Source organism: Salvelinus sp. IW2-2015, linkage group LG21 (assembly GCF_002910315.2).
Source record: "Salvelinus sp. IW2-2015 linkage group LG21, ASM291031v2, whole genome shotgun sequence".
Lineage (NCBI taxonomy): Eukaryota > Metazoa > Chordata > Actinopteri > Salmoniformes > Salmonidae > Salvelinus > Salvelinus sp. IW2-2015.
Genome location: NC_036861.1, coordinates 4,319,077 through 4,346,938, shown reverse-complemented (window position 1 = coordinate 4,346,938; position 27,862 = coordinate 4,319,077). Strand labels below are relative to the sequence as shown.

Below are 27,862 nucleotides of genomic sequence, written 5' to 3'. Positions count from 1 at the left end.
GAGAACACAGGTGGCTGTTGTATAAAACACCTGCCTCCGGATGACATCTTCAAACTAAGGGCAACCATGGCATCCGTGACAGAGAGAGAGAAAGATTTGATGATTCTTATGGCATTGCACACAGTCAGTGTGAACCAGAGTGACTTGACAGAACAACGGGCCAAGCAAGCTGTACAAACTAAACGGAAACGACACAGGACGTCTTATTTAATGAAAGGGGTTGCAGTCTGCCGTGAAGCGTTCATCCATGCATACAGGTAAGAGTCCAGCTACAGTTTCAGATATTATACGTTTATAATTTTGTCAGAAAGTTGTTTTCATTGCAATTCAAAACTTACTGTTAGCTAGTGTATGATCTGTGTAGTAATATTATCTCAGAAAGCCATTTGCATTGCTAGTTATAGCCTAATGTTAGCCAGCTAACATTGAACCTATTTGGTTAACTTGTGCTAGCTATGATAATCGGTTTGTATTGCTAGTACTCTATGGATTAGGATTATGGTTCATTGTTTAGCTAGCTACATGTCTAAACAAAAGACCCCAAGTTAAAACGTACTGTTAACTAGATAGCTGACGTTAGATGGCTGGCTCGCTAGCTAACATTACATGTATGATCTGTGTAGTAATATTATCTCAGCAAGCCATTTGCATTGCTAGTTATAGCCTAATGTTAGCTAGCTAACTAGCTAACATTGAACCTATTTGGTTACCTTTAGTTAGCTATGACAATCGGTTTGTATTGCTAGTACTCTATGGATTGGGATTATGGTTAATTGTTTAGCTAGCTAGCTAGCTACATGTCTAAACAAAAGTATCCACTTCGCCAGATGATTACATGTCCCATCAAGTTAGCCAGGTGTGTCTGATGGGGATTACGGCTATCTACTGTATAGTAATGCTAACATATTTGTGTCTGGAATTTGTCTTTCAGCATCAGTAGAGCACGTCTTACTCTCCTCCACCAGTCATACAAGGAGAATGCCTCCCATCAAAAAGAGAGCTGTCCCAAGCAAGAACAGGTTACACCTGAAGCATGAGGACTTGCAGTGAGATGTGAACTTCATCGACAACTACGCAGAGGATAATGCAATAGCATTACCAGAACTCCACCCAGGACACAAATACTTTGGTGGAAAGCTGCTGCCATCTCAAGACCAGAGTGACCACTTTGTCTGAGATTGCTGGTGTTGTGAAGGACAGTACTGTGACGAGTCAACATCCCACAGCTGGTTGGACTGGAGGATGGTACGGTGCTGGTGGAAAGCTATGGCTGGCAACAACACCTGGATCTGTACTTCAGGCCGCTGTCACAGATCAAGCAGTACCAGCACTTCAGGTGAATATCATTTTCATTGCATTGTATGAGGTTATTCTTCTTATCTAAACTTGGGAGGTGAATTGATGTTATGCAAGGTTGTAATATCTTCTCATTTTTTTGGTTATTTCCTGTTTTACAGCTTCGATGCTCTGGATGCCTGGTGTTGTTGTCGCCAAGGAGCATTCGGACTCAGTCGGGACCATGTTTCAGCTGCTGCGCAACGCTGACATCCTTCCTCCCATAGATGGTCTGCTTGTACAAGCACCACCTAGACTGGACACAGCTAGACAAACTCATCTTTTTGAGAAGATCAGGGAGTTTTGTGACTAAGAGACTATGTACATCACATGCCGTGCACCAAAGGCAAGGGCAGGACATCAACGGGATCTCCAAATATAGATCCCTTTGTTCATTCGTGGTTCGGACGGACCAGTTCATCACTGGGTGAGAGTTCCCAGTCATCAGCGCTATCTGCAGTGCCTCTATAGACATTCACATCACTTTCTCCTGACATGTTGCTGCTACTATTTCTTTTTTTATCCTGCTGCTCAGCCACTTTAGCCCTCACTGTATGCATATAACTACCTCTATCACCAGTATCACAGATATTGTTATTAATATTGTTCTTGTACATACTGTATATGATTTTGTTCCTTCTCTACTGGCATTGACACTTGGTATTTTTTCTTTATATTGGCACTCTCTCTTTTTGATATTGCTACTATGCAAGTAACCATTTGGCTGTACTGTTTACACTTAGCAAGATGTGGCTGGGGGTTATATCATTTCTTTCACATGACCCACCAATTTAGACAAGTGTGTCTGAGTAAGTGTCAACTAATATTTATAAAATATTTTTATCTGGACACGTTCTGTTTACCTGGAATACTACTTCCACCACTTTTAGTCTTAATCTTTATCACACTACATGACCTTTATCACATGGCCTCACATGTGAATCCTTAAAGAGATGGGTGGGGCTAAGGCTTAAGAGGGTGTGAACAATGCTGAATGGGTGTAGACAAAAGAGCTCTCCAGTAGGTGAACCAAAATATTCTAGGGACATTTTCTCAAAAAGTGGAGTTACAAGTTAATCAATTTTCAAAGCATAATTACTTTCCCATTGTTCCTCAAATGCAGTGTATGATATACCATTTTGTAGCTCTGAGTCTCTACTTTTAACAAATGTAAAAACACAATTTACTACAGAAGATAGAATCAAGGCTGAATCATATGCTGAGCACATGTTGGCTGCTTTTCTATCACTCTGCGGTTCAACTCATCCAAAACCAACTCAATTGGTTTGAGGTCGGGTGATTGTAGACGCCAGGTCATCTGATGCAACACTCCATCACTCTCCTTGGTCAAATAGCCTTTACACAGCCTGGAGGTGTGTTTTTAGTCATTGTCCTGTTGAAAAACAAATGATAGTTCCACTATACGCAAACCAGATGGGATGGTGTATCACTGCAGAATGCTGTGGTAGCCATGCTGGTTAAGTGTGCCTTGAGTTCTAAATAAATCACAGACAGTGTCACCAGCAAAGCACCCCACACCATCACTCCTCCATGCTTCATGGTGTGAACCACACATGCGGAGATCATCCGTTCACCTACTCTGCGTCTCACAAAGACACAATGGTTGGAACCAAAAATCTCAAATTTGGACTCATCAGACCAAAGGACAGATTCCCACAGGTCTAATGTCCATTGCACGTATTTCTTGGCCCAAGCAAGTCTCTTTGGTAGCGATTTATTTGCAGCAATTAGACCGTGAAGGCCTGATTCACGCAGTCTCCTCTGAACAGTTGATGTTGAGATGTGTCTGAGGTTCAGTTGACTCTAATGAACTTATCCTCTGCAGCAGAGGTAACTCTGGGTCTTCCTTTCCTGTGGCGGTCTTCATGAGAGCCAGTTTCATCATTGATGGTTTTTGCGACTGCACTTGAAGAAACTTTCAGATTTCTTCTTCGTGTCTTAAAGTAATGATGGACTGTCATTTCTCTTTGCTTATTTGAGCTGTTCTTGCCATAATATGGACTTGGTATTTTACCAAATAGGGCTATCTTCTGTATAATACCCATACCTTGTCACAACACAACTGATTGGCTCAAACTCATTAAGAAAGAAAGAAATTCCACAAATGAACTTTTAACAAGGCCACCTGTTAATTGAAATGCAGTCCAGGTGATTACCTCATGAAGCTGGTTGAGAGAATGCCAAGAGTGTGCAAAGTTGTCATCAAGGCAAAGGGTGACTACTTTGAAGAATCACAAATATAAAATATATTTTGATTTGTTTAACACTTTTAGCTACCACATGATTCCATACATGTATTTATATAAAGTATATAAAGTATGTATTTCGGGTATTTTATTAGGATCCCATTAGTCATTGCAAAGGCAGCAGGTACTCTTCCTGGGGTCCACACAAAACATGAAACATTACATAATACACAATATGAATAGACAAGAACAGCTCAAGGACAGAACTACATACATTTAAAACATCACACATAGTCTACATTTCAGTACATACACACAACATATCTAGGTCAAAAAGGGGAGGCATTGTGCCGTGATGTGTTGCCTTTTCTGTTTTTTTAAACCAGGTTTGCTGCTCATTTGAGTCATCTGATATGGAAGGGAGTTCCATGCAATCATGGCTCTATATAATACTGTACTTTTTCTTGAATTTGTTCTTGATTTGGGGACTGTGAAAAAAAAACTCGTAACATGTCTGGTGGGGTAAGTGTGTGTGTCAGAGCTGTGTGTGAGTTGACTATGCAAACCATTTGGAATTTTCTTATGAAAAGAAGAAGTGATGCAGTCAGTCTCTCCTCTACTTTTAGCTAATAGAAACTGGCATGCATGGTATTGATATTAGCCCTCTGATTATAGTGAAGAGTAAGACGTGCTGCTCTATGTGCCAGGTGCAGCACCTGACCATATGACTGGGCAATAATCAAGATAAGATAAAACTAGACTCTGCAGGAGTTTGGTGTCAAAAAAGCAGAGCATCTCTTTATCACTGACAGACCATGTAAACATTATTAAAGTAACCAGTGTTCAATGACTCTATGTACATAGGGCAAAGCAGTCTCTAAGGTGCAGGGTAGAGTACCTGGTGGTAGCTAGCTAGTAACAGTGACTAAGGTTCAGGGCAGGGTACTGGGTGGAGGGCGGCTAGTTTAACATTCTGATGGCCTGGAGATAGAAGCTGTTTAATTAACAGTGTCTCGCTTCCAGCTTTGATGCCCCTGTACGGTTTCCTCTTTCTAGATGGTAGCGGGGTGAACGGGTCATGGCTTGGGTGGCTGAGATCCTTAATGATCGTCTTGGCCTTCCTGTGACACCGGGTGCTGTAGACATCCTGGATGGCAGGCAGTGTGCCCACGATGATGCGTTGGGCCGGCCACACCACCCTCTGGAGAGCCCTGCAGTTGTGGACAGTGCAATTTCCGTACCAGGCGGTGATACAGCAATGGTGCATCTGTAGAAGTTTGTGAGTGCTTTTGGTGACAAGCCGAATCTCTTCAGCCTCCTGAGGTTGAAGAAGCGCTGTAGCTCCTTTTTCACCACACTGTCTGTGTGAAGGGACCATTTCAGGTCGTCAGTGATGTGCACGCCAAGGAATTTGAAGCTTTTGACCTTCTTGCCTGCGGCCCTGTCGATGTGGATGGGGGCGTGCTCTCTCTGCTCTCCTGTAGTCCACGATCAGCTCCTTTGTTTTGTTGACATTGACGGAGAGGTTATTCTCCTGGCACCACTCCGCCAGGGCTCTCACCTTCTTGTAGGCTGTCTCGTCATTGTTGGTAATCAGACCGACCACTGTTGTGTCGTCAGCAAACTTGATGATTTAGTTGGAGACTTGCGTAGCCACGCATGGATGAACAGAGAGTACATGAGAGGGCTGAGCACACACCCCTGTGGTGTTGTTGCTTACCTTCACTGCTTGGGGTCGGCCAGTCTGGAGTTGCACAGGGAGGGGTTCAGACCCAGGGCCTTGAGCTTAGTGATGAGCTTGGAGGGCACTATGGTGTTGAAGGCTGAGCTGTTGTCGATGAACAGCATTCTCACATAAGTATTTCTCTTGTGCAGGTGGGATAGGGCAGTGTGCAGTACAATGGTGAATGCGTCGTCCGTGGATCTGTTGGGGCGTTATGCCAATTGTATAGGGTCTAGGTTGTTGGGTAAGGTGGAGGTGATATGGCCCTTAACTAGCCTTTCAAAGCACTTCACGATGAAAGAAGTGTGCTACGGGGCAATAGTCGTTTAGTTCAGTTACATTCACTTTCTTGAGTACAGGAACAATGGTGGAACTTGAAGCAGTCTGGACACTATTAAAGAAATTGGGTGTGTTACTCAGGGCTGGAATGAAAGCACCCAAGTAAATCTCCAGGACCGTTACCTGGATTGAACAGCAATAGTCATGTGGCGCAATCATTTTTTTGAGGTTTGAAACAGTCCTGTTCAATGCATAGCAACATGCAGTGCCTTCCGAAAGTATTCACACCCCTTATTCCACTTTTTTTGTGTGTTACAAAGTGGGATTAAAATTGATTTAATATGCATTTTTTGTCAACGATCTACACAAAATACTTTAATGTCAAAGTGGAAGAAAAATCTGAAATGTGTCAAAAATTCATTAAAAATAAAACACTAATATATCTTGATTAGATAAGTATTCAACCGCCTGAGCCAATACATGTTAGAATCACCTTTGGCAGTGATTACAGCTGTGAGTCTTTCTGGGTAAGTCTCTAAGAGCTTTCCACACCTGGATTGTGCAACGTTTGCCCATAATCTTTTTCAAGCTCTGTCAAATTGGTTGTTGATCATTGCTAGACAACCATTTTCAGGTCTTTCCATAGATTTTCAAGCAGATTTAAGTCAAAACTGTAACTCGGCCACTCAGGAACATTCACTGTCTTCTTGGTAAGTAACTCCAGTGTAGATTGGGCCTTGTGTTTTAGGTTATTGTCCTGCTGAAAGGTGAATTAATCTCCCAGTGTCTGATGGAAAGCAGATTAAACCAGGCTTTCCTCTAAGATTTTGCCTATGCTTAGCTCAATTCCGCTTCTTATTTACCCTGAAAAACTCCCCAGTCCTTAATGATTACAAGCATACCCATAACATGATGCAGTCACCATTATTCTTGAAAACATGGAGAGTGGTTCTCAGTAATGTGTTGTATTGGATTTGCCACAAACATAACACTTTGTATTCAGGACAAAAGGTGAATTGCTTTGTCACATTTTTTTTTACAGTGCCTTGTTAGTTGTTAGTTACTTAGTGCCTTGTTGCAAACAGGATGCATGTTTTGGAATATTTTTATTCTGTACAGGCTTCCTTCTTTTCACTCTGTCATTTAGGTTAGTTGTGGAGTAACTACAATGTTATTGATCCATCCTCAGTTTTCTCCTATCAAAGCAATTCAACTCTGTTACTGTTTTAAAGTCAGTATTGGCCTCATGGTGAAATCCCTACCAATAGGTGCCCTTCTTTGCGAGGCATTGGAAAACCTCCCTGTTCTTTGTGACTAATATGTGTTTGAAATTCACTGCTTGACTGATGGACCTTACAGATAATTATATGTGTGTACAGGGATGAGGTAGTCATTCAAAAATCATGTTAAACACTATTTTTGCACACAGAGTTATGTGACTTGTTAACCAATTTTTATTATTATGTGACTTGTTAACCAATTTTTTACTTCTGAATTTATTTAGGCTTGCCATAAAAATAAGAGGTTAAGTGGATTTATTGACACAAGACATTTCAGCTTTTCATTTTTTAAAATTAATTTGTAAAACAATTCCACTTTCACATTATAGGATATTGTGTGTACACCAGTAATCGAAACATTCAGGATGTAACACAACAAAATGTGGAAAAAGTCACGGGATTTCAATACTTTCTGAAGGCACTGTACATGTTAAATGATTGGCAACTGTGGTATGCTACAACTGTGCTACGTGGAGCTTCTTTGAAATAAATGCCAGTCAGCACTTACGCTCTAAATGTGAACCACATTGTTCCAACTTCCAACAGACACAATTGTACATGTTCATTTACGACATTTGAACTGGGCAGTTTTGTTTCTTTAAAAAAAAGGGGGGGGGGCAGGGTGGTTCAATCTAAATCCAGTTAAATGCACACTGCAACTCAGCCACAGTGAGGGTAAACAAAGAACGCTGCTGGCTTCCTGAGTGTAGGACGTTTTTTCAGGCACAAAGGAGAATGTAGCCTATGTGGCGCGGAGAGAGGGAGGTTGTTGCGGCTTCGAAAGTATTCTGTCACGTTCACATTGTATTCAGCAGTAGAATTCAACTGAAAAGAAAACAACGTTCAACTGACAAATTAAGAGTTCATAGACTACTTTCTTTTTTCAGTTCCAAATAGTTAACAAATGCATTGGTTGTCTCAGTTAGCGCTGGATTTAATGCTACTAATTAAGACGTGAAATTAGTGAATGCACTCTTTATTCTTCAGCTTGTTCAGGAAAAGTAGGTAGCTGCTTACGTTCGATGAAGTAACAGGAAAGCCCTCATTTCCCAATGAAATCTTTGCACTCGTACTGTCTGAAAGTTGAATGTTTACACAGCAGATGCTGGTAGGGGTAAGCGACCAAAAGATAACCTCGTAGCTTAGCTCCTCTGATTGGACGAAAGAGGATTGTTTTAATGGAGATCTGACTGCAACAAAACCCAAAGCTGACGGCGAGTGTGACCCAATTCCACCAAGGAGTTACAGTAAAGTAGAGGTCCCCTCTCAATTGTCACTTTATTTTAGAAGTGGATCGAATGACTTCATTACATTTACATTTTAGTCATTTAGCAGACGCTTTTATCCAGAGCGACTTACAGGAGCAATTAGGGTTAAGTGCCTTGCTCAAGGGCACATCAACAGTTCTCATTCATTTCCCTTTTACATGGGTTTACAGTGGTTAACCTGTTATGGCTGCAAGGGAAATTATTGAGTAGCCAGAAAAAAGGTGCCCATTTCAAACGGCCTCGTACTCAATTCTTGCTCGTACAATATGCATATTATTTATTACCTTTGGATATAAAACACCTTCTAGTTTCTAAAACAGGTTTAATTATTTCTCTAAGTGAAACATAACTCTTTTTACAGCCCATTTTCTGGAAAAAGTGAATTTTCCAAGAAGCTATGTCTCTCTTCAAGATACTCTCTATAAAAGGCCTTGGCACTTGGGACTGTACAAACACGTCACACATCTTCCCCTGGTTGTCATGCGGAAGTGAGAGAAAAAAKGACTTGATTATCTCTGTCAGGGACTGAAAGGAACCTCTTTGAGTGATAAGTGCGCACTTTATAWWWTTTTCTGGGCGCGARGTAGGAAMTGGACYGCGCTCCTGGAAAACACTCGTTATAGGTGAATATGACCTCCAGCTTCGATTTTCTTTGATACATGTCACAAAATCATCCTAAAGTATGTTTTTTCAATATACTTTAATTATATTATTGAAATTTATTCTGGACTTTAGACGTGATGCGACGCAAGAATTTTGTCAAGACGGAGAGGTTAGCATGGCATGGCCAGTGTGTCATGCTAATTCAACAGGGACATCGTTCGTTCTAGGTCCAAATGAACACGGTTCTGAACAAAGGACCCTTTGGAGAACATTCTGATGGAAAATCAACAAAGATAAGGACCCAATTTGGGATGCTTTTTTCATATATCTGTCGAACTGTGCTATTCGCTAGCGTTTGACTAGAATCAAATGCTGTTGTGGTTAGCTATTGTAGTAGCTAATATAGATATATTGTGTTTTTCGCTGTAAAACACTTCAAAAGATCGGAAATATTGTCTTGTTATTCACAAGATCTTTCCTCTTTATTAGCTATTCCAGCCATATATTTCTTCTGAAATGTTTTTCATTGAGCTGATAAATAGTAAGTAGACGTTGGTGTCGTATTTCTCTGGCTACTCCCGTGACGATTCTCTTAAGCTATGATGGTAGCAGTAAAGTAAAACTGATTAATAGCTAAATATCTGCATTATTTTCGAACAAGAACACTAGATTTATTGTGTAACATGTTATAGGACGTCATCTGAGGGAGTTTTTTCTAGGTTATTTAGGTTAGTTCTAGGTTAGTTAGGTTGGCTTTGCATGCTAGCTGCATGCTAGCTGCATGCTACCGGTGCTGTGAAAAATATCTGTCTCTCTTTTTGTATTTGGTGGTGAGCTAACATGAATATATGTGGTGTTTTCGCTGTAAAACATTTAAAGAATCTGAAATATTGTCTGTATTCACAAGATCTTTCTCTTTCATTAGCTATCCACCATATATTTCTCTGAAATGTTTTCTGAAGTGTAATAAGGTAGTTGACGTTGGTGTCTGTATTTTCTCTGGCTACTCCCGTGCGATTTCTTACTGTAGCTATGATGGTAGCAGTAATGTAAAACTGATTTATAGCTAAAATATGCATTTTTTTTGAACAAAACATAGAYTTATTGTGTAACATGTTATAGGACTGTCATCTGAGGTAGTTTTTTCTAGGTTATTTAGGTTGGTTCTAGGTTAGTTAGGTTGGCTTGTGCATGCTAAATGCAGCCTACTTGTGCTGTGAAAAATGTCTTTCTGTCTTTTTTTATTTGGTGGTGACCTAACATAAATATATGTGGTGTTTTCTCTGTAAAACATTTAAAAAATCGGACATGTTGGCTGGATTGACAAGATGTTTATCTTTCAAATGCTGTATTGGACTTGTTAATGTGTGAAAGTTAAATATTTTACAAAAATAGATTTTGAATTTCGCGCTCTGCACTTGGACAGGCTGTTGTCATATTGATCCCGATGTCGGGCTTGCAGCCTGAAGAAGTTTTAAACTATTTGTTTTAGTTGTGTTAAGAGTCTTAGTTAGCATTGTCTTATTTTGCATAGTCTTATTTTCACATATAAAAAAGATTTCTAAATAAAAATGTACGCTATGGCCAAAAGTATGTGGACACCGGCTCCATCTCGTTCAAAATCATGGGCATTAATCTGGAGTTGGTCCCCCGTTTGCAGCAATAACAGCATCCACTCTTCTGGAAAGGCTTTCCACTAGATGTTGGAACATTGCTGCGGGGACATGCTTCCATTCAGCCACAAGAGCATTAGTGAGGTCGGGCACTGATGCTGGGCGATTAGGCCTGGTTCGCAGTTGGCATTCCAATTCATCCCAAAGGTGTACAGCTAGTTTCAGGTCTCTCCAGAGATGTTTGATCGGGTTAAAGTCCGGGTTCTGGCTGGGCCACTCAAGAACATTCAGAGACTATGGTCGTTGTACTGCTGGAAGTTGAACCTTCGCCCCAGTCTTGAGGTCCTGAGTGCTCTGCAGCAGGTTTTCATCAAGGATTTCTCTGTACTTTGCTCCATTCGTCTTTCCCTCAATCCTGACTAGTCTCCCAGTCGCTGCCACTGAAAAGCATCCCCACAGCATGATGCTGCCACAATCACGCTTCACTGTAGGGATGATGCCAGGTTTCCTCCAGACACACATGACACTTGGCATTCAGGCCAAAGAGTTCAATCTTGGTTTCATCAGACCAGAGAATCTTGTTTCTCATGGTCTGAGAGTCTTTCGGTGCCTTTTGGCAAACTCCAAGAGGGCTGTCATGTGCCTTTTTTTCATCAGGCCACTCTACCATAAAGGCCTGATTGGTGGAGTGCTGCAGAGATGGTTTTCCTTCTGGACGATTCTCCCATCTCCACAGAGGAACTCTGGAGCCATGTCAGGGGGTGACAATCGGTTTCTTGGTCACCTCCCTGACCAAGGCCCTTCTCCCTCGATTGCTCAGTTTGGCTGGGTGGCCAGCTCTAGGAAGAGTCTTGGTGGTTCCAAGGAGCCACTGTATTCTTGGGGACCTTCAATACTGCAGACATTTTTTGTTACCCTTCCCCAGATCTGTGCTTCGACACAATCCTGTCTTGGAGCTCTACGGACAGTTCCTTTGACCTCATGGCTTAGTTTTTGCGTTGACATGCACTGTCAACTGTGGGACCTTTATATAGACAGATGTGTACCTTTCCAAATCATGTCCAATCAAGTGAATTTTCCACAGGTGGACTCCAATCAAGTTGTAGAAACATGTAGAAACAGGATGATCAATGGTAACACCATGCACCTGAGCTCAATTTTGAGTCTGATTTTAAAGGGTCTGAATACTTATGCAAATAAGGTATTTGGTCAAATAAAAATAAGAAATGTTTTTTAGAATAAGGATGTAATGTAACAAAATGTGGAAAAAGTCAAGGGGTCTGAATACATTCCGAATGCACTGTATATATCCTATATGATGAAACAAACAATCAACAGCCTCTTTCGTACTGTAACTTTTGATGGTTCCCCCTAGCCTGGTCTCATACTGGTATGACACCAAATGAATACCGAGGGGAGTTTGCTAAAGCACGAAACAGACTGGAACACCAGTCTAGGATCCCACTGCCAGGATGTCTTGATTAAAATGGTTCATTTGTATGGGGTGTGTTCTTGTCCACACAGGTACAATGGCTCCCTACCCAACGGAGACAGGGGGAGGCGGAAAAGCCGCTTTGCACTGTGCCGGAGACCCAAGGCCAGCGGGGTGAAACCCAGCACAGTGCACGTGGCGTGCACACCTCAGGCAGCCAAGGTAGGAGCTAGGAAACGGTCATACTGTATGCTGGAATTTAAGACTTCTTTCTGTAATCGTAGAAACGCTCTTATACAATGTAATGTATGCTTGATAAAAACACAAGCTTCTCTCTATAAGAGGCATTATATCTCCACTCAGAACGAGGGCACCTGAAGTAAATGTAATTGGTAATGACATCATCCGGCTACTCCTAACATCAAACTTTTCCCTCACCGCCTGCAGGCCATCAGCAACAAGGACCAGCACAGTATCTCCTACACTCTGTCCCGGGCCCAGACGGTGGTGGTGGAGTATACTCATGACAGCAATACAGACATGTTCCAGGTGAGTGTGTCCTCAGCGTGTCCTCACTGCTCAAGTCAAGCCTGGTCCCAGATCTGTTGTGCTGTCTTGCCAACTCATGGTCGACTGTGTGATCACGCTCTCCGTGGCCGATGTGAGTAAGACTATATAACTCTAACTAATAAATGGCATGAAAACGATAGAAGACTTGGCTAACAGGGAACAATCTTAGTGAAAGCACTAATGGTTGAGAGACCACATAAAAAGGAGACAAGGAAAGGAAGCCATTTGAGTACTGAGACATAGAATACATATCTGGAATTCCTAAAGCTAATCTAAATAAAGAACTGAATCAGTTTAGTTACTATATATGCCTCTCTAAAAGCTTTTTTTTTGCAAGAACATTACTAAAGCTAAATGGAGTATACACTGATTACTCATATACTGTACCTCTTTTCCCTTCCATCCCAGATTGGGCGTTCCACAGAGAGCCCCATAGACTTTGTGGTGACGGACACGGTGCCTGGCAGCCAGCAGAGCCACGGGGGGGAGGGCCAGACCCAGACCCAGTCTATCCAGAGCACCATCTCGCGCTTCGCCTGCCGCATCATCTGCCAGCGGAGCCCGCCGTACACCGCTCACATCTACGCCGCCGGCTTCGACTCCTCCAAGAACATCTTCCTGGGGGTGAGTTGGTGATTGTGATGACAACAAAATAGCTGCCATATAATTAGGATAGAAATACTACTAATATGATATACTGTTCCTCTGTAAGCATTTGCAATTAGCATGCATGATACAATGATGTTTAGAAGTCATAATATCACCTTGAAATAACTATGAACTATTAGAACTAAAAGTATTGCACCCATATCTCTGAAACTCTCCTTTTCTACTTTCTATCCCTTCTTTCCCCCAGGAGAAGGCAGCCAAGTGGAGGACACAGGAAGGACAGATGGACGGGCTGACCACTAATGGCGTGCTGGTGATGCACCCTCGCCACGGCTTCACGCAGGACTCCAAGCCGGGCGTGTGGAGAGAGATCTCTGTCTGTGGCAACGTCTTCACCCTCAGAGAGACCCGCTCTGCCCAGCAACGGGGCAAGATGGTGGGTAGCTAGTAGATACATACACAGACACAAGCATGCACACAAGCACACATGCACACACACGGATGCGTGCGCACACATGAAGTAACAAGCACTAACATGTGTAGATGTTCACGCACACACTCCTGTGCAGTCTCATTGAGTGAGTCTCCTCCCTGTAAGCCATGCCTTGCCATTGTTTTGCAGGGACATTGTTTTAAGTAGATGTTTCTGAAGCATTCATACTGGACTAATTGAATGGAAGCCGCCAGCTAATATCCCCAGTTCTCACTTTAACTCGGAACAATTGACTCTAGAACAATTTTTCAGAACATAGACTCTACCGTCCTCCAAAATGTTATTKTTGKGTAACTTCATTAAGCCATTRAACAACWGCTCTGTGAWATGAGCAGATGGGACATCTTAACAAATTMAYKAGTTATCTCASTTGTACAGAATAGTCTGGTTGGATGGGCTTTAGCTGTTTGAGGTCTCTGTTTCTCAAGCACAGAAATCGGACTCTGATTTATTATGTGATAATGTAGGTCTGTTATGTCACTGATAATAATCTCCCCTGGGAAACCCTGACTCTAGACTTTTAAGTTCCATCCCTTCCTCCCAGAGACCACACAGTCAGTTTGGAAGATTTCAGTGTGTCAGAGGAATTCTCATAGGAATACCCCCCCCCCCCCCTTCCTCACCGTCATTTTGGGAGGAATGACAGAGTCTGAGACATGCTGTTATTATGATTATGATGTGGTTTGGCCTTTAGACTTTAAAACTGAGTCACGAGAACGGCCAAGGAAGGGGGGGAGGAAATGCAGAGAGCTGATGAGAGGAAGGGATGCTGGTTCAATGGGTTTAGTCACAGCAGGTCTGCACACTGTCTGAAACAAAACCAAGATTTCTTTGATCTATTATTGAGGTACATATTGAAGGCCAATAATACAGGACAATGCTCAATATAATACTGAAATATACTTACAGTATCTCTCCTCACTCCAAACGAATGAAAAGCACTACGTTAAGTCCCTTAATTGAGAACCCAGGATCCCAACTTCACCCCACAGCTATTAAATGTGGCATCCGTAGGTTGCCGTCTACTGGACCGTTGACACATTTAATCAAGGCAGACTGCAGAGCAACTCCATGTGGAGCATGTGTTTGTATTGTGTTTGTTAATATCTTGCCATCTGTTTGCTAATATTTCTGTGTCTCTTGTCCTCACCTCTCTCCCATTGCAGGTGGAGAGCGAGAGCCAGGAACTGGTGGATGGCTCGCTGATCGACCTGTGCGGCGCCACCCTCCTGTGGCGCACGGCCGAGGGCCTCTCGCGCACCCCCACCGTGAAGCACCTGGAGGCCCTGAGGCAGGAGCTGAATGCCGGGCGGCCCCAGTGCCCCGTGGGTTTCAACACCCTGGCCTTCCCCAGCCTCCGCCGCAAGGAGATCCTGGATGAGAAACAGCCCTGGGCCTACCTCCGATGCGGCCATGTGCACGGCTACCAYRSCTGGGGAGGCCAAGGACGGGAGCCYGAKGATGAGGTGGTGGAGGTGGGCCGKGAGAGGGAGTGCCCCATGTGCCGAACCAGGGGGCCATATGTACCGTTATGGCTGGGGTGTGAGGCAGGGTTTTACTTGGACGCGGCACCGCCCACACACGCCTTTAGTCCGTGCGGTCATGTGTGCTCGGAGAAGACGGCGGCGTTCTGGAGCCAGATCCCGCTGCCACACGGCACGCACACTTTCCACGCCGCGTGTCCGTTCTGCGTGCAGCAGCTGGCCGGCGAGAGCGGCTACCTCAGACTCATCTTCCAAGGGCCCCTGGACTAGATAATGGACAGYGGTCTCCTCCCAAACCCCAACTGACGCTTCACAACTACCAGGGTTGTGATCATTAAGGCACACAACCGAAAACATCTTAAAACGTTTTGCAACAGAAAATGAACATTTTAGTTTCTTATTGGACAAATCCAGGTAGTCCCTCACTGTTTCAGACAGTTTTCTTCTGTTTGGTGGCTAATGAACATGACCCAAGGGCCATTCAATAACCAAGTGAATGGTGGAAAAACAGCTTAAAGGACTGTTAAACATTTCTTAACTTAAATATTTTGGAGAGCTACGGAATACTTTTTTTTGCTTCTCTCATTTCAAGTGACCTTTTTTCTAGCAGTGCTGTTTTCGATACTATAATTCTATTTTTATGTTAACAATAAAAAAGCGCTACAGTATATGCTAACACAGAAAACTCTTCCACAGGTGCAGATTTGTAATGTTCTGATGCAAAATCCATTGTGAGGCTGTGTGTGTGTGGCTTGACGTTTATAGTCATTTCTTTTTCTATCTGAAACTTAKGAGGCAATTGTAGCAGAAACAAGCATACTTTGTAATGCTAGCTACTGTTTTGGAATGACCTCCTTTTTCTTAGACATGAAGACCCATGTTGTTAAACTAGGCCTATTAAATCAATATTTGGCAATTGCATAAAAAAAGTGCTTATGGGCTTGTACCTTTTTTACCATGAATCCCAACATGTACTCTATCTTAATGCTATCAATCACCACATCAACACGTAGGTATAAGGTGGTATTAGAAGTGGAAGAATTACATAATACAAAATAATATCACTTTTCTCTCTGTGTACCCTTCCGCCCTTCTGAACAAGGACTGGAGAAACAGATCTATGAATTGACTAATGGAAACTTGTTGACAATGACACATATCTGAATGTCCAGACTGTTCAAAGCAAGTGATCAGTTTTTTTTTCAATTGAAGTGTGGCCCTAAACACATTGACTTTTCATATGGTATGAAAATGTTACCTTCTCATCTTCCATGTGTACCTGCATTCAGTGTGTATATAATATTTATGTTTATGTTTGTGTGTATGTTACTTTACCCATGTATCGTCTTCTGATCTTAATTTACGCAGTGATTTGTACCTCAATTTGAGTAATGTGTGAGAGCTTATTTTCTTTACCGTTCAACCAACTTACATTCATGTTTTACCAGTTTGTTCTGCTTTATATGCTCTTGATCGCCTGATGCCTTTATACAGGATGTTGAGTATTATTTCTGCAGAGAGGGTTGCTGTTGCAGACAACAGATTTTTTTACCAACTGGAAACAATAAAAGTTAAAAGCTTTTAAATTGTTCACATTTGTGTGAGTGCTCTCTTTTTCCAGTCCACTGTTGGAATCCAAGATCATCAATCCACACTGGACAGAACTCATGTATACTAGATATTTGGTTTATTTAGCTAAAATAAATAAGATATGCAATAACATTCACCCTATTATACACAGTATTCATTTGGATTGACAGTACTAGCTAGTTCACATAAAAATGACTTTTGCCACTTATGAGAATGTGAAAATTGTCAGTTATAAGCAGTAGGTTGGAGATGGGCAACTATATTTGTATTTTTTTTTTTAGAAACTCTCAACTTACTTAATAATAGAATACACAAGGTGCAATTTCGAAATTTGGTTGCGCATCAGCAGTCACTCAAATAGCCCAAGTCAGCTAAACGTTTTTTTGATTGGTAAGTTAGTCTAGCGGCCAGCTATCTAAACTTGTAGTAAGCATGGGTGAATTACCGACCGGGGTGGGGCCCATTGATCATCAGTTATCATATTAAAAACTGCAAACATTTGCCTTCATCCTATGGCAAAATGACACAACAGTGGTAGGCCTTATCACCGACAACGACGAGACAGCCTATACGGAGGAGGTCAGAGACCTGGCAGTGTGGTGCCAGGACAACAACCTCTCCCTCAATGTGAGCAAGACAAAGGAGCTGATCGTGGACTACAGGTTAAAGGTGGGCCGAACAGGCCCCCATTAACGTCAACAGGGAGCGGGTCGGGAGTTTCAAGTTCCTTAGTGTCCACATCACCAACGAACTATCATGGTCCAAACACACTAAGACAGTCGTGAAGAGGGCACGACAATACCTTTTCCCCATGAGACTGAAAAGATTTGGCATGGGTCCCAAGATCCTCAAAAAGTTCTACAGCTGCACCATCGAGAGCATCCTGTCCGGTTGCATCAATGCCAGGTATAGTAACTGCTCGGCATCTGAAGGTAAGGCGATACAGAGGGTAGTGCTTACGGCCCAGTACATCACTGAGACCAAGCCTCCTACCATCCAGGACCTATATACTAGATGGTGTCAGAGGAAAGCCCAAAAAATTGTCAAAGACTCCAATCACCAAAGTCATAGACTGTTCTCTTCTACCGCACGGCAAGCGGTACCGGAGCGTCAAGTCTAGGACCAAAAGGCTCCTTAACAGCTTCTACCCCCAAGCCATAAGACTGCTGAACAATTAACCAAATGGCCACCGGATCATTTACATTGACCCCCCCCCCATTTGTTTTTTACACTGCTGCTACCCGTGGTTGATTATCTATGCGTAGACACTTCACCCCTACCTTCATGTACAAATTACCTTGACTAACCTGTACCCCCGCACATTGACTCGTTACCGGTACCCCCTGTATATAGCCTTGTTATTGTTACTTTATTGTGTTACTTTTTATAATTTTGTTACTTTTGTTTATTTGGTAAATATTTTCTTAACTCTTTCTTGAACTGCACTGTTGGTTAAGGGCTTGTAAGTAAGCATTTCACTGTAAGTCCTACACATGTTGTATTCAGCGCATGTGGGGGCGGCAGGTAGCCTAGTGGTTAGAACCAGTAACTGAGAGGTTGCTAGTGGGTGGCAGGTAGCCTAGTGGTTAGCCTAGTGGTTAACCGAGAGGTTGCTAGATTGCTAGATCAAATCCCAGAGCTGACAAGGTAAACACCTGTCATTCTGCTCCTGAAAAAGGCAGTAAACCCACTGTCATTGTAAATAAGAAATTGTTCTTAACTGACTTGCCTAGTTAAATAAAAAATGTGACAAATAAAGTTTGAAATGTGTAGAACTGCAGGAAATAAGCTGTAAAACTGCACATTTTTCTCTCCACCCTATGGCAAAATGAGTAGAATTTCATGAAATGAGTCATACAATTGCAAAATGTTCTCTCTGCCCCATGGCTAAATGTGTAGAATTGCAGCAAACTTGCTTTAAAACTGCACCATTTTCTCTACACCCCCATAGCAAATGTGTAAAATTGCAGGAAATTTACTTAATTTTTTTTGTATCTCTTCACTCACATGCCACTAAAATGTTTTGCTTGCAAGGTGGGGAGGGGGTGTATGGATGTGGGTACGCAGACCCACGCCAAGGGCCACTGCAGCCCTTCATGGCCCCCACGCCCATCCCTGCAGTAAAGTACGTTGTAACAGTGTGCTGTGACGAAATTGACTGCATCGTTATGCACGAAAGAACTCGAAGAAGATTGTTCGCGCAGTGCATCCTGGTTACGGTACCGGCGGCGGTGGTTTGCTTGATGTTTTCTCCTGGTTCGTCTAATGTTTGCGTGATGGTGGAAAGAAGAATCAAGAACTAATGTGTTTCTAACAACAGGTACCAGACATGACGCATCTTCTTTTTGTCTGCTCTTCAGAAAAAGCTCAGCGGTCATGTATTTGTGTGGACTGCTTCCGTCTCTGTTTGGCTGTCGGGCTAGCATTTTGCTAGCTTCGATTATCAGTCTACGTGTAACCAGCTGGTCTCTTCAGGCCGCTGCAGTCGTGGGTAGCTACTCGAATATCGATGCTCGAAGAGTTAATCGTATCTCGTCTGTAAAGAGTAATTAGAAAAATGGTCAATGACAGTTAATGTTGCCGCATGACGGGGAAATGTGAATGTGGACGGCGGTGTTTAATATTTAGCTATAGTAGTTAACGTTACCTACTTAGCTAACTAGAGTTATCGTGCTATCTTGTTCCCCACCTGAGATAGTTAAGGCGCTGCAGTTGTCTAGCAGTGTGGTGAGGCAAACACCTCTCTTCTCAGTTATCTAGCGATTAAAAAAGTGAAATAACTAACGCTAACTAGGTTAATGTCATCTGATCAGATAAGTTACCCAGCTAACGTTAGTTAATTGACCACATCATCATTCCTGGTGGAGTTGGAACATTATCTGAATCGCAGAAATAGCTGACTATATTTTCTTGACATTTTGAATAGTACAGTTTTGATCCATATAGCTAGCGAATTTAGGCTGACAGTAGCTGTCCATTAAGTTAGTTAGCAAGCTACATGCGTTAACATTTGACGTTGTTGAAATAGGCAGCTACGATGTCATTGCCCAATGACGTGTTCAGTGTCTTGTGATGCACGTGACGTTGGTGTAAATCAGTCATATGACAGACGTAATATATCTATGTCTCTGGTTTTCTAAGTTCACCCTGCATTCGATAATGTATGTTACTGAAACTGACAACACGACGATATTGTCAGGAGCTGATTGTAGCCTAGGCACCTGCCCACCTTTCACCCTAATCTTTTCAACAGACAGATTAGACAACAAAGGGTCTTCGCTCCTGTAGGCAGTTAATCATAGTCTGTTGCTTACACAACACTGTCTTCTAGTCTGATTATATTGGTTAACATAGGCCCTGTTCTAGGCACCCTCTACCTTAACCACCAATGATGAATTACTTTGAATTTGATCATTCAGTTTCGGTAGACTGGGCTAGTTATGCAGACAAAGCAATAACTGAATCAATACACAGAGGAAGTGAGTCAAAAGGCATCGCTTTCCTCATCTGCTCAACTGCACCTCTGAGCCAGAATTGTCTGAGCATCAATACACCTGCACTTTCACTTCTGCTTCACACTAGTGACTTGTGACAATAACTGAAAGCCATTGCCGTGCACAGAAAAATGGGCTGACTTTTGAATGGATTGACTACTGACAAGTTTTCTATGGCCCTATTTTCAATGCCATTGGACCTAAGAACTCTGCAGATGGTCCGGTTTAGTGCTCGTTATTTTGTTACCGCAAACATGAATGTTTAGGCTATGTCTTTGTTTTGTATTGATACTCTCTGACTCAGTGCTATGTTTGCTAACTCAGCTAGCCTCCGTGGAGAGGTGCACCGATGCCATGGCCTCCCACAGCTCCTCCCCAGTGCCTCATCCCAGCAGTGGTGGCAGCGAGGGGATCTTCCGGAAGGACAGGGACTCTTCCTCACGACACTACAGGCCCGTCCACTCCCTGCCCGATGTCTGCCCCAAGGAGCCCACGGGTAAAGAACTAGCCTACATTTATGGTTGGCCAGCAGTCTTACAAGATTAATATCTATAAAGGTTCATCTTGTGTCACTGTTGATCAACCATATGCTGACTCCAGTCCTATTTTCTACCCCTCTCCCAAAGTTTGCACTTGTACACTCTCCCTCATGGATTTAAAAGGAATGGACTGGTGTAAGGCACTCCCTCCAGCCATTCTTGCACCAATCCAAAGCTTTTAAATGCATTAACGGAAGTGAAATAGTGCACACTTCTTGGTGAAGGGTAGTAGAGAATTGGTAGCCTCAGTAAGAGCGCATCGGTGAGGATGGTGGGTCAGGCTAGAGAATTGGAGCGCAACCATGGAATGCATCTCAAGATGCATTAAATGTTTTATTACTGCTGAAGGTTTCTACTGACTACATTTCCCACGTGCCCTTTCAGGCGAGGCAGCCCGGGGGCTGTGCGAGGGCCCGTCGGTGGTGGCCAACCAGCAGAGGTGGACGGTGTACAACTCCAAGGTGAACCTTCCAGCCGCGCTGAACGACCCACGGCTGGCCAAGAGGGAGTCTGACTTCTTCACCAAATCCTGGGGCCTGGACTTTGCCGAGACAGAAGTCATGCCCTCCTTCTACCTCCCCAACATCACAAAGGAACACTTTGGCCCCTACCTGCAGGAAACAGCTCAGGTAACCAACACACCCTGCTGCCCCTGTCATTCAGTTTGAATTATTCAGTAGATTGGACAGAAGTAGAGGCCACTGTCTGGCTTGGGTTGTGTTCATTAGGGCATGCAACAGAAAACATTTAAAAACATGTTGCAATGGATAATAAAAATTTGCATTTCTTATTGGGCAAATCCAGATAGTCCCTTCCAGTTTGTCTGTTTGGTGCCTGATGAACACAGTCCAGGTGTCAAATCCTCTTTCTATTGTTTGAATGTAATGAACATGGCCTTTTAAGCTATTTCTAAGTCTTTCTCCTCTTCCCTTTACTCATGGTCGAAATAGCACTTAGAAAATGTATCCACTATAATTAAACTGTATAAGCTATTAGGCCTAAACTAAATTGTGTCTGTGTTTCTCTGTAGAGGGAGAAAATCCATGAGCGATGCAAGAATATCTGTCCCAACAAGGATGAGCTGGATGCTGTCTCCAGCATCACAAACAACCACGGTATGCAATATTAAACAGCTCTGCACCATAATGACTGGGGCCTACAGTATCTATTCTGGACCATACGGACAAATCAATCTTATTTGTTTTGTCAAATATCACATTTCCTTTCAGTGTTGAGGTGAGTTGATTCAACTAATGTGCTCTTTCACTTTCTCTTCTTCGTAGACAAATCAAGAACGGAGTTGGAGCAGGTGCCCAAGGTAATTACTTCCTCTTGTTTTGTGATGTATCCGTGTGAGTTGTGGGGATTTCTAGAGCCCTGTTGAACCGTTTTGTCCCCTTGATTTGACTGTATGCGTTCATGATCCTCAAACTGTCATTAATACCGTAAACGTTTTTTTACATCATATATTTTGAATTGTATTAATATCTCCCTTGTCTAGACAGAGCAGCACACATAATATTTTGTTCTGGATTCCAAAATGAATATTTGCCTGGTGTCTGGCTTAAACAGATCTTCATGAAGCCTGACTTTGCACTAGACGACCCCACGACCTTTAACGCGGTCCTACCGTGGTCCCACTTCAACAGCGCTGGGCGGAAGAGCAGCAGGGACATGGCATCGTCACGGTTACTACAGGAAAAGGTGAGCCGGCGAACATTTGAACAATTGTCATGTCCTGCGTCGTTTCATTGCTTCACCGTCATGTTTCCTGTTGTTGGCTTCTCCCTCTCTCCATCCCTCTCTTTCTCAGCTGAGCCACTACCTCGACGTGGTGGAGGTGAGCATCGCGCGCCAGATCTCCCTGCGCTCCGAGGCCTTCTTCCACGCCATGTCCTCCCAGCACGAGCTCCAGGACCGCCTCACCGAAACCGCCCGCGCCGTGGCAGTCCTCCGGGGCCGCACGGCCGCCATCGAGTGCATCATGTGCGAAGGCCCGCTGCGGGCACTGCGGCAGGCGTTGACGCGCTCCAACTGCGCGCGGCTGCACAACAAGCTGAAGCTGATGGCGGCGGTGCATCAGAGCCAGCCCACTGTGCAGCTGCTGCTCTCCACCTCGGAGTTCGTTGGGGCCCTGGAGCTCATCGCCACCACCAAGGAGGTGCTGCAGCAGGAGCTGCAGGGGATACACAGCTTCAGGTGGGGGGGATGGGTGTGTTACGTACTCAGATCTATCGACGCACACAGTGGTGACACTTGTCTGATTAAATGCGCTGACACTCATATGAGACAAACGACATACAACAAATCATAGTAAGCAGCAGTCCACGCCAACTATTTATTGTGAGTAAGCTTGAAGCACGAATACAGAGTGGTTGCAGAACGATGTCATGCTGAAAGTTTCAAATACACACCACGTCTAGTTGGAATACTTTTCACAGAGTTTCATGTCAATATAAGTCATTTTAAACACGAGTCCCACAGTGAACTGCTCTGTGTATTCAGAGTGTGGCCTTTGGACCCTGTGACGTCTCCTGTCTCCCCCCCCCCTGCAGACACCTGGGCTCGCAGCTGTGTGAGATGGAGAAGCTGATAGACAAGATGATGGTGGAGGACTTTAGCATGTACTCCAGGAGTGACCTCAGCAGGAGTCTGGAGGAAGACGGACAGGTCATGGAGAAGGTCTGTACCGTTGAGATAAAATATGAACAATGTTTATATTTAATTCTGTGGTCGTTTTATATTTAACTCATTCGTTCTCAAATGACTTACCTGGCTACATAAAGGTTTAAATGCACTAAATCCGCTGTCAGAAGACAAAAATAAGTTCTGGTTTGAAGGTTGATGCTGAGTTCACCCGTAAATGTTGAGAATGTGACGGTGTAGTTGGAGCGCCATACTGAGGTTGTTTTTTGTCACAGTGGTCACAGATGCAACACAAACGTTCAGTCTCAATAAAGGTGGGTCTGACTCTTCCGTTTGCTACTTGGAATCAAGTGAATGCAAATGGCACGTTTGGGGCAATCTCGAGATTGTTCAGATCAGAGGAAACATCAGTGTGTTGATATCTTCAATCATCAACCCTAATTTACATTTCAGTAGCTCAATTGCCAATTGCCTTTTGTTATGTGTATGGAACTTTGAATGACTCTGAAGGAGATTTTAATTATCTGCATTACGTGGAAATCATTGTGTTAATTGGTTTGAAATATGAATCTCTTTGTTTATTGTAATTTAATTGATGAATTGGTGTCATATCATAATTGATCTCTTGAAGTAAAGAATTACTCTGATTGGCGTTATTGGGTTTTATAGTATTGCTCACTCTCTGTCTCTCTCTCTCTGTGTGTGTGTGTGTGTGTGTGTGTGTGTGTGTGTGTGTGTGTGGGGGGGGGGGACAGGACAGGCTGGAGTCTCTGGTGTTTGGCTTGCTGAGGCAGCGGAAGCTGGATTTTCTGGACATCTACAGCGACGAGATGATCCTAGCAGCCAAAAGCATCGTCACACAGGTAAAAGACCAGACAAAAAGTATCAGAGCAGACTATATTCATGATCATAAAGATTTATGGTGAAATTAGGAAAAGGGCTTTGCCATATTAAGAGTATTTCCCAAAACCTCTCCTCCAGCACCCCCTCCCAGTTCCACTTTGTTGGTCTATTCCTGAGCTAGCACACCTGTATCAAACGAGAAATGCATTTTGAATGAGTAAAACCGATATGGAAAGTAACACTCTTATCCCGCAGTCTGTTGTCGACTCGGTGTCGCAGGTTGAAGAAATTGACACTGACATCGTCACGAAGTGAGTAGTACAGCTAGCTATACATTGCATGCGTTTTGTATATGCTTGAGCACATTGAGCTAAAGGTAATATCTCCCGAATGCACTGGACGTGTGGTCAAAATATGGCCTGGTGTTCTGAGAATCCTTCCTCAACAAAGGAAAGGAAGCTAACCCAGTTGTTTGGTTGTCTTAACAACAACAATGAGTTAAACTGCGTTAATCTGACATCCTGCTATTGAAAGCGGTGCTTGGAGTATGACACGAGGGCTGTGAAAACAATGTGTGTGTGGAAATCTAATTGAGGGCGTAACGTTAGATTGTCAGATAGAAACGTATTGTTTAGGACAGGGCTCTTCAACGGGCGGCCCGCTGACCAAATTCTGCCTTCAGATCATTTTGATTTGGCCCCCCACGTTTTTATTTTTTGTTGCATAAATAGAGACATACAGTGCCTTCGGAAAGTATTCAGAACCCTTGACTTATTCCACATTTTGTTACGTTACAGCCTTATTCTAAAATGGATTAAATAAATACAAATCCTCCGCAATCTACACACAATACCCCATAATGACAAAGCAAAAACAGGTTTTTCAAAAAAAATTGAAAAACATACCTTATTTACATAAGTTATCAGACACTTTGTTATGAGACTCAATTGTGCTCAGGTGTTCTTGTTTCCATTGATCATCCTTGAGATGTTTCTACAACTTGATTGGAGTCCACCTATGGTAAATTCAATTGATTGGACATGATTTGGAAAGGTAGACACCTGTCTATATAAAGGTTCCATATTTGACAGTGCATGTCAGAGCACAAACCAAGCCATGAGGTCGAAGGAATTGTCTGTAGAGCTCCGAGACAGGATTGTGTCGAGTCACAGATCTGGGGAAGGGTACCAAAAAGATTCTGCAGCATTGAAGGTCTCCAAGAACACAGTGACCTCCATCATTCTTAAATGGAAGAAGTTTGGAACCACCAAGACTCTTCCTAGAGCTGGCCACCCGGCCGAACTGAGCAATCGGGGGAGACGGGTCACGGTCAAGGAGGTGACCAAGAAACCGATGGTCACTCTGACAGAGCTCCAGAGTTCCTCTGTGGAGATGGGAGGACCTTCCAGAAGGACAACCATCTTGCAGCCCTCCACCAATCAGGCCTTTATGGTAGAGTGGCCAGACGGAAGCCACTCCTCAGTAAAAGGCACATCACAGCCTGCTTGGAGTTTGCCAAAGGGCACCTAAAGACTCTCAGACCATGAGAAACAAGATTGTCTGGTCTGATGAAACCAAGATTCAACCTTGTGACCTGAATGCCAAGCATTACGTCTGGAGGAAACCTGGCACCATCCCTACGGTGAAGCATGGTGGTGGTAGCATCATGCTTTGGGAGACTAGGAGACTAGTCAGTTCCAAGGGAAAGATGAAAGGATCAAAGTACAGAGATCCTTGATGGAAAACCGGCTTCGTGAGTCTCAATGTCCTTGAGTGGCCGAGCCTGAGCCAGTAACCGATCAAACATCTCTGGAGAGACCTGAAAATAGCTGTGCAGCAACGCTCCCTGTCCAACCTGACAGAGCTTGAGAGGATCTGCAGAGAAGAATGGGAGAAACTCCCCAAATACAGGTGTGCCAAGCGGTGCCAAAGGTGCTTCAACAAAGTACTTAGTAAAGTGTCTGAATAATTATGTAAATGTGATTTAAGTTAATTTTTAATACATTTGCAAAAATGTCTAAACTAGTTTTTGCTTTGTCATTATGGGGTATTGTGTGGAGATTGATGAGGAAAAACAACAGAAAGGTAAGACGTGCTTTTAATTCTGTTGCTGCTCTGCACACACAAGCTTGCTAGCTAGCTCTAGTCCAACGTTAAGCCAACTGTCGGAAGTTCAGACATTTAAAGTTCCTCCATAGAAGCCGCTCCTCCATAGGTATAATTCTGTGGGCCTAATTCTTCTGTAATTAGAAATATGTCCCTAATTTCATAATCACGCTTCGAACGTCAGTAGGCTACAGTAACATGTGCTTCAGAGGTGGGAGGGGTATGTAGCCTACACACATTTACATTTACATTTAAGTCATTTAGCAGACGCTCTTATCCAGAGCGACTTACAAATTGGTGCATTCACCCCCCCCACACACACACACACACACACACACACACACACACACACAGAGGAGAGAAAATACTATAAAACCCAATAACCCAATCAGAGTAATTTTTACTTCAAGAGATCAATTATGATAAGACAACCAATTCATCAATTAAAATAAACAAGAGATTCATATTTCAAACCAATTAAACAACGTTTCCGCAAAGGGATAATTAAAATCCCTTCAGAGTCATCAAAGTTCCATACCATAATAAACAAAGGCAAATGCTTGGCTACTGAAATGTAAATTTGGTGATGATTGAAGAGATATCACACATGATGTTTCCTCTGAACAATCTCAAGATGCCCCAAAGTGCCCTTTTTGCATTCACTTGATTCCAAGTAGCAACGGAAGAGTCAGACCCCACCTTAATTGAGACTGAACGTTTGTTTGCATCTGTGAACAGTGACCACTGTGACAAAATAAACAACCTAGTTTGGTGCTCCTAACTACACTAACAGCATTCTCAACATTTCCATTTATGGTTGAACTCAACTTAAATTAAATTAAACATTGTTATATTTTTATCTCAATGGTACAGACCTTCTCCATGACCTGTCCGTCTTCCTCCAGACTCCTGCTGAGGTCACTCCTGGAGTACATGCTAAAGTCCTCCACCATCATCTTGTCTATCAGCTTCTCCATCTCACACAGCTGCGAGCCCAGGTGTCTGCAGGGGGGGGGGAGACAGGAGGACGTCACATCACAAGGCCACACTCAATACACAGAGTATTTCACTATGTTTAGGCGACTCGTGTTTAAAATGACTTATTGACATGAAACTCTGGAAAAGATTCCAACAGACGTGGTGTGTATTTAAACTTTCAGCTGACATCGTTCTGCAACCACTGCTGTATTGTGTTCAGCTTACTCACAATAAATAGTGCAGTACGCTGCTACTATATTGATGTACGGTTGTCTCATGAGTGTCAGCCATTTAAATCAGACAAGTGTCACCACGTGTGCTGATAGATCTGAGTACGTAACACACACTCTCCCCCCCACCGAAGCTGTGTATCCCCTGCAGCCTCAGCTGCAGCACCTCCTTGGTGGTGGCGATGAGCTCCAGGCCCCAACGAACTCCGAGGTGGAGAGCAGCAGCTGCACAGTGGGCTGGCTCTGATGCACCGCCGCCATCAGCTTCAGCTTGTTGTGCAGCCGCGCGCAGTTGGAGCCGTGTAGCCTGCCGCAGTGCCCGCAGCGGGCCTTCGCACATGATGCTCGATGGGCGCCCGTGCGGGCCCCGGAGGACTGCCACGGCGCGGGCGGTTTCGGTGAGGCGGTCCTGGAGCTCGTGCTGGGAGGACATGGCGTGGAAGAAAGCCTCGGAGCGCAGGGAGATCTGGCGCGCGATGCTCACCTCCACCACGCGAGGCTAGTGGCTCAGCTGAGAAAGAGAGGGAATGGGAGAGATGG

At 43.5% G+C, this 27,862-nt stretch overlaps 2 protein-coding genes across 3 annotated transcripts in view; both read left to right on the top strand.

The window, feature by feature from the left end:
- LOC111982389 (E3 ubiquitin-protein ligase pellino homolog 1) overlaps positions 1 to 16,487 on the top strand; it is a 44,757-nt gene extending 28,270 nt beyond the window's left edge. The window contains exons 3-7 of one of the 2 annotated variants that reach the window (XM_024013956.3): positions 11,833 to 11,962; positions 12,188 to 12,289; positions 12,719 to 12,934; positions 13,167 to 13,355; positions 14,579 to 16,487. In XM_024013956.3, coding sequence (XP_023869724.1) covers positions 11,833 to 11,962; positions 12,188 to 12,289; positions 12,719 to 12,934; positions 13,167 to 13,355; positions 14,579 to 15,166 — 1,225 coding nt within the window. In that variant the 3' untranslated portion in view covers positions 15,167 to 16,487. Of the gene's footprint in view, positions 1 to 9,382; positions 11,963 to 12,187; positions 12,290 to 12,718; positions 12,935 to 13,166; positions 13,356 to 14,578 lie in introns of those variants that run through there. The other variant, XM_024013955.3, reaches the window with a different exon arrangement.
- Positions 16,488 to 18,666: 2,179 nt separating this feature from the next.
- Positions 18,667 to 27,862, top strand: part of LOC111982240 (vacuolar protein sorting-associated protein 54-like) — a 22,994-nt gene continuing 13,798 nt past the window's right edge. The window contains 10 exon segments of the mRNA XM_024013784.2: positions 18,667 to 18,806; positions 20,305 to 20,476; positions 20,904 to 21,148; positions 21,550 to 21,634; positions 21,803 to 21,837; positions 22,092 to 22,223; positions 22,333 to 22,718; positions 23,075 to 23,201; positions 23,921 to 24,028; positions 24,264 to 24,319. Of these exon segments, the coding sequence (XP_023869552.1) occupies positions 20,335 to 20,476; positions 20,904 to 21,148; positions 21,550 to 21,634; positions 21,803 to 21,837; positions 22,092 to 22,223; positions 22,333 to 22,718; positions 23,075 to 23,201; positions 23,921 to 24,028; positions 24,264 to 24,319 (1,316 nt within the window). The 5' untranslated portion in view covers positions 18,667 to 18,806; positions 20,305 to 20,334.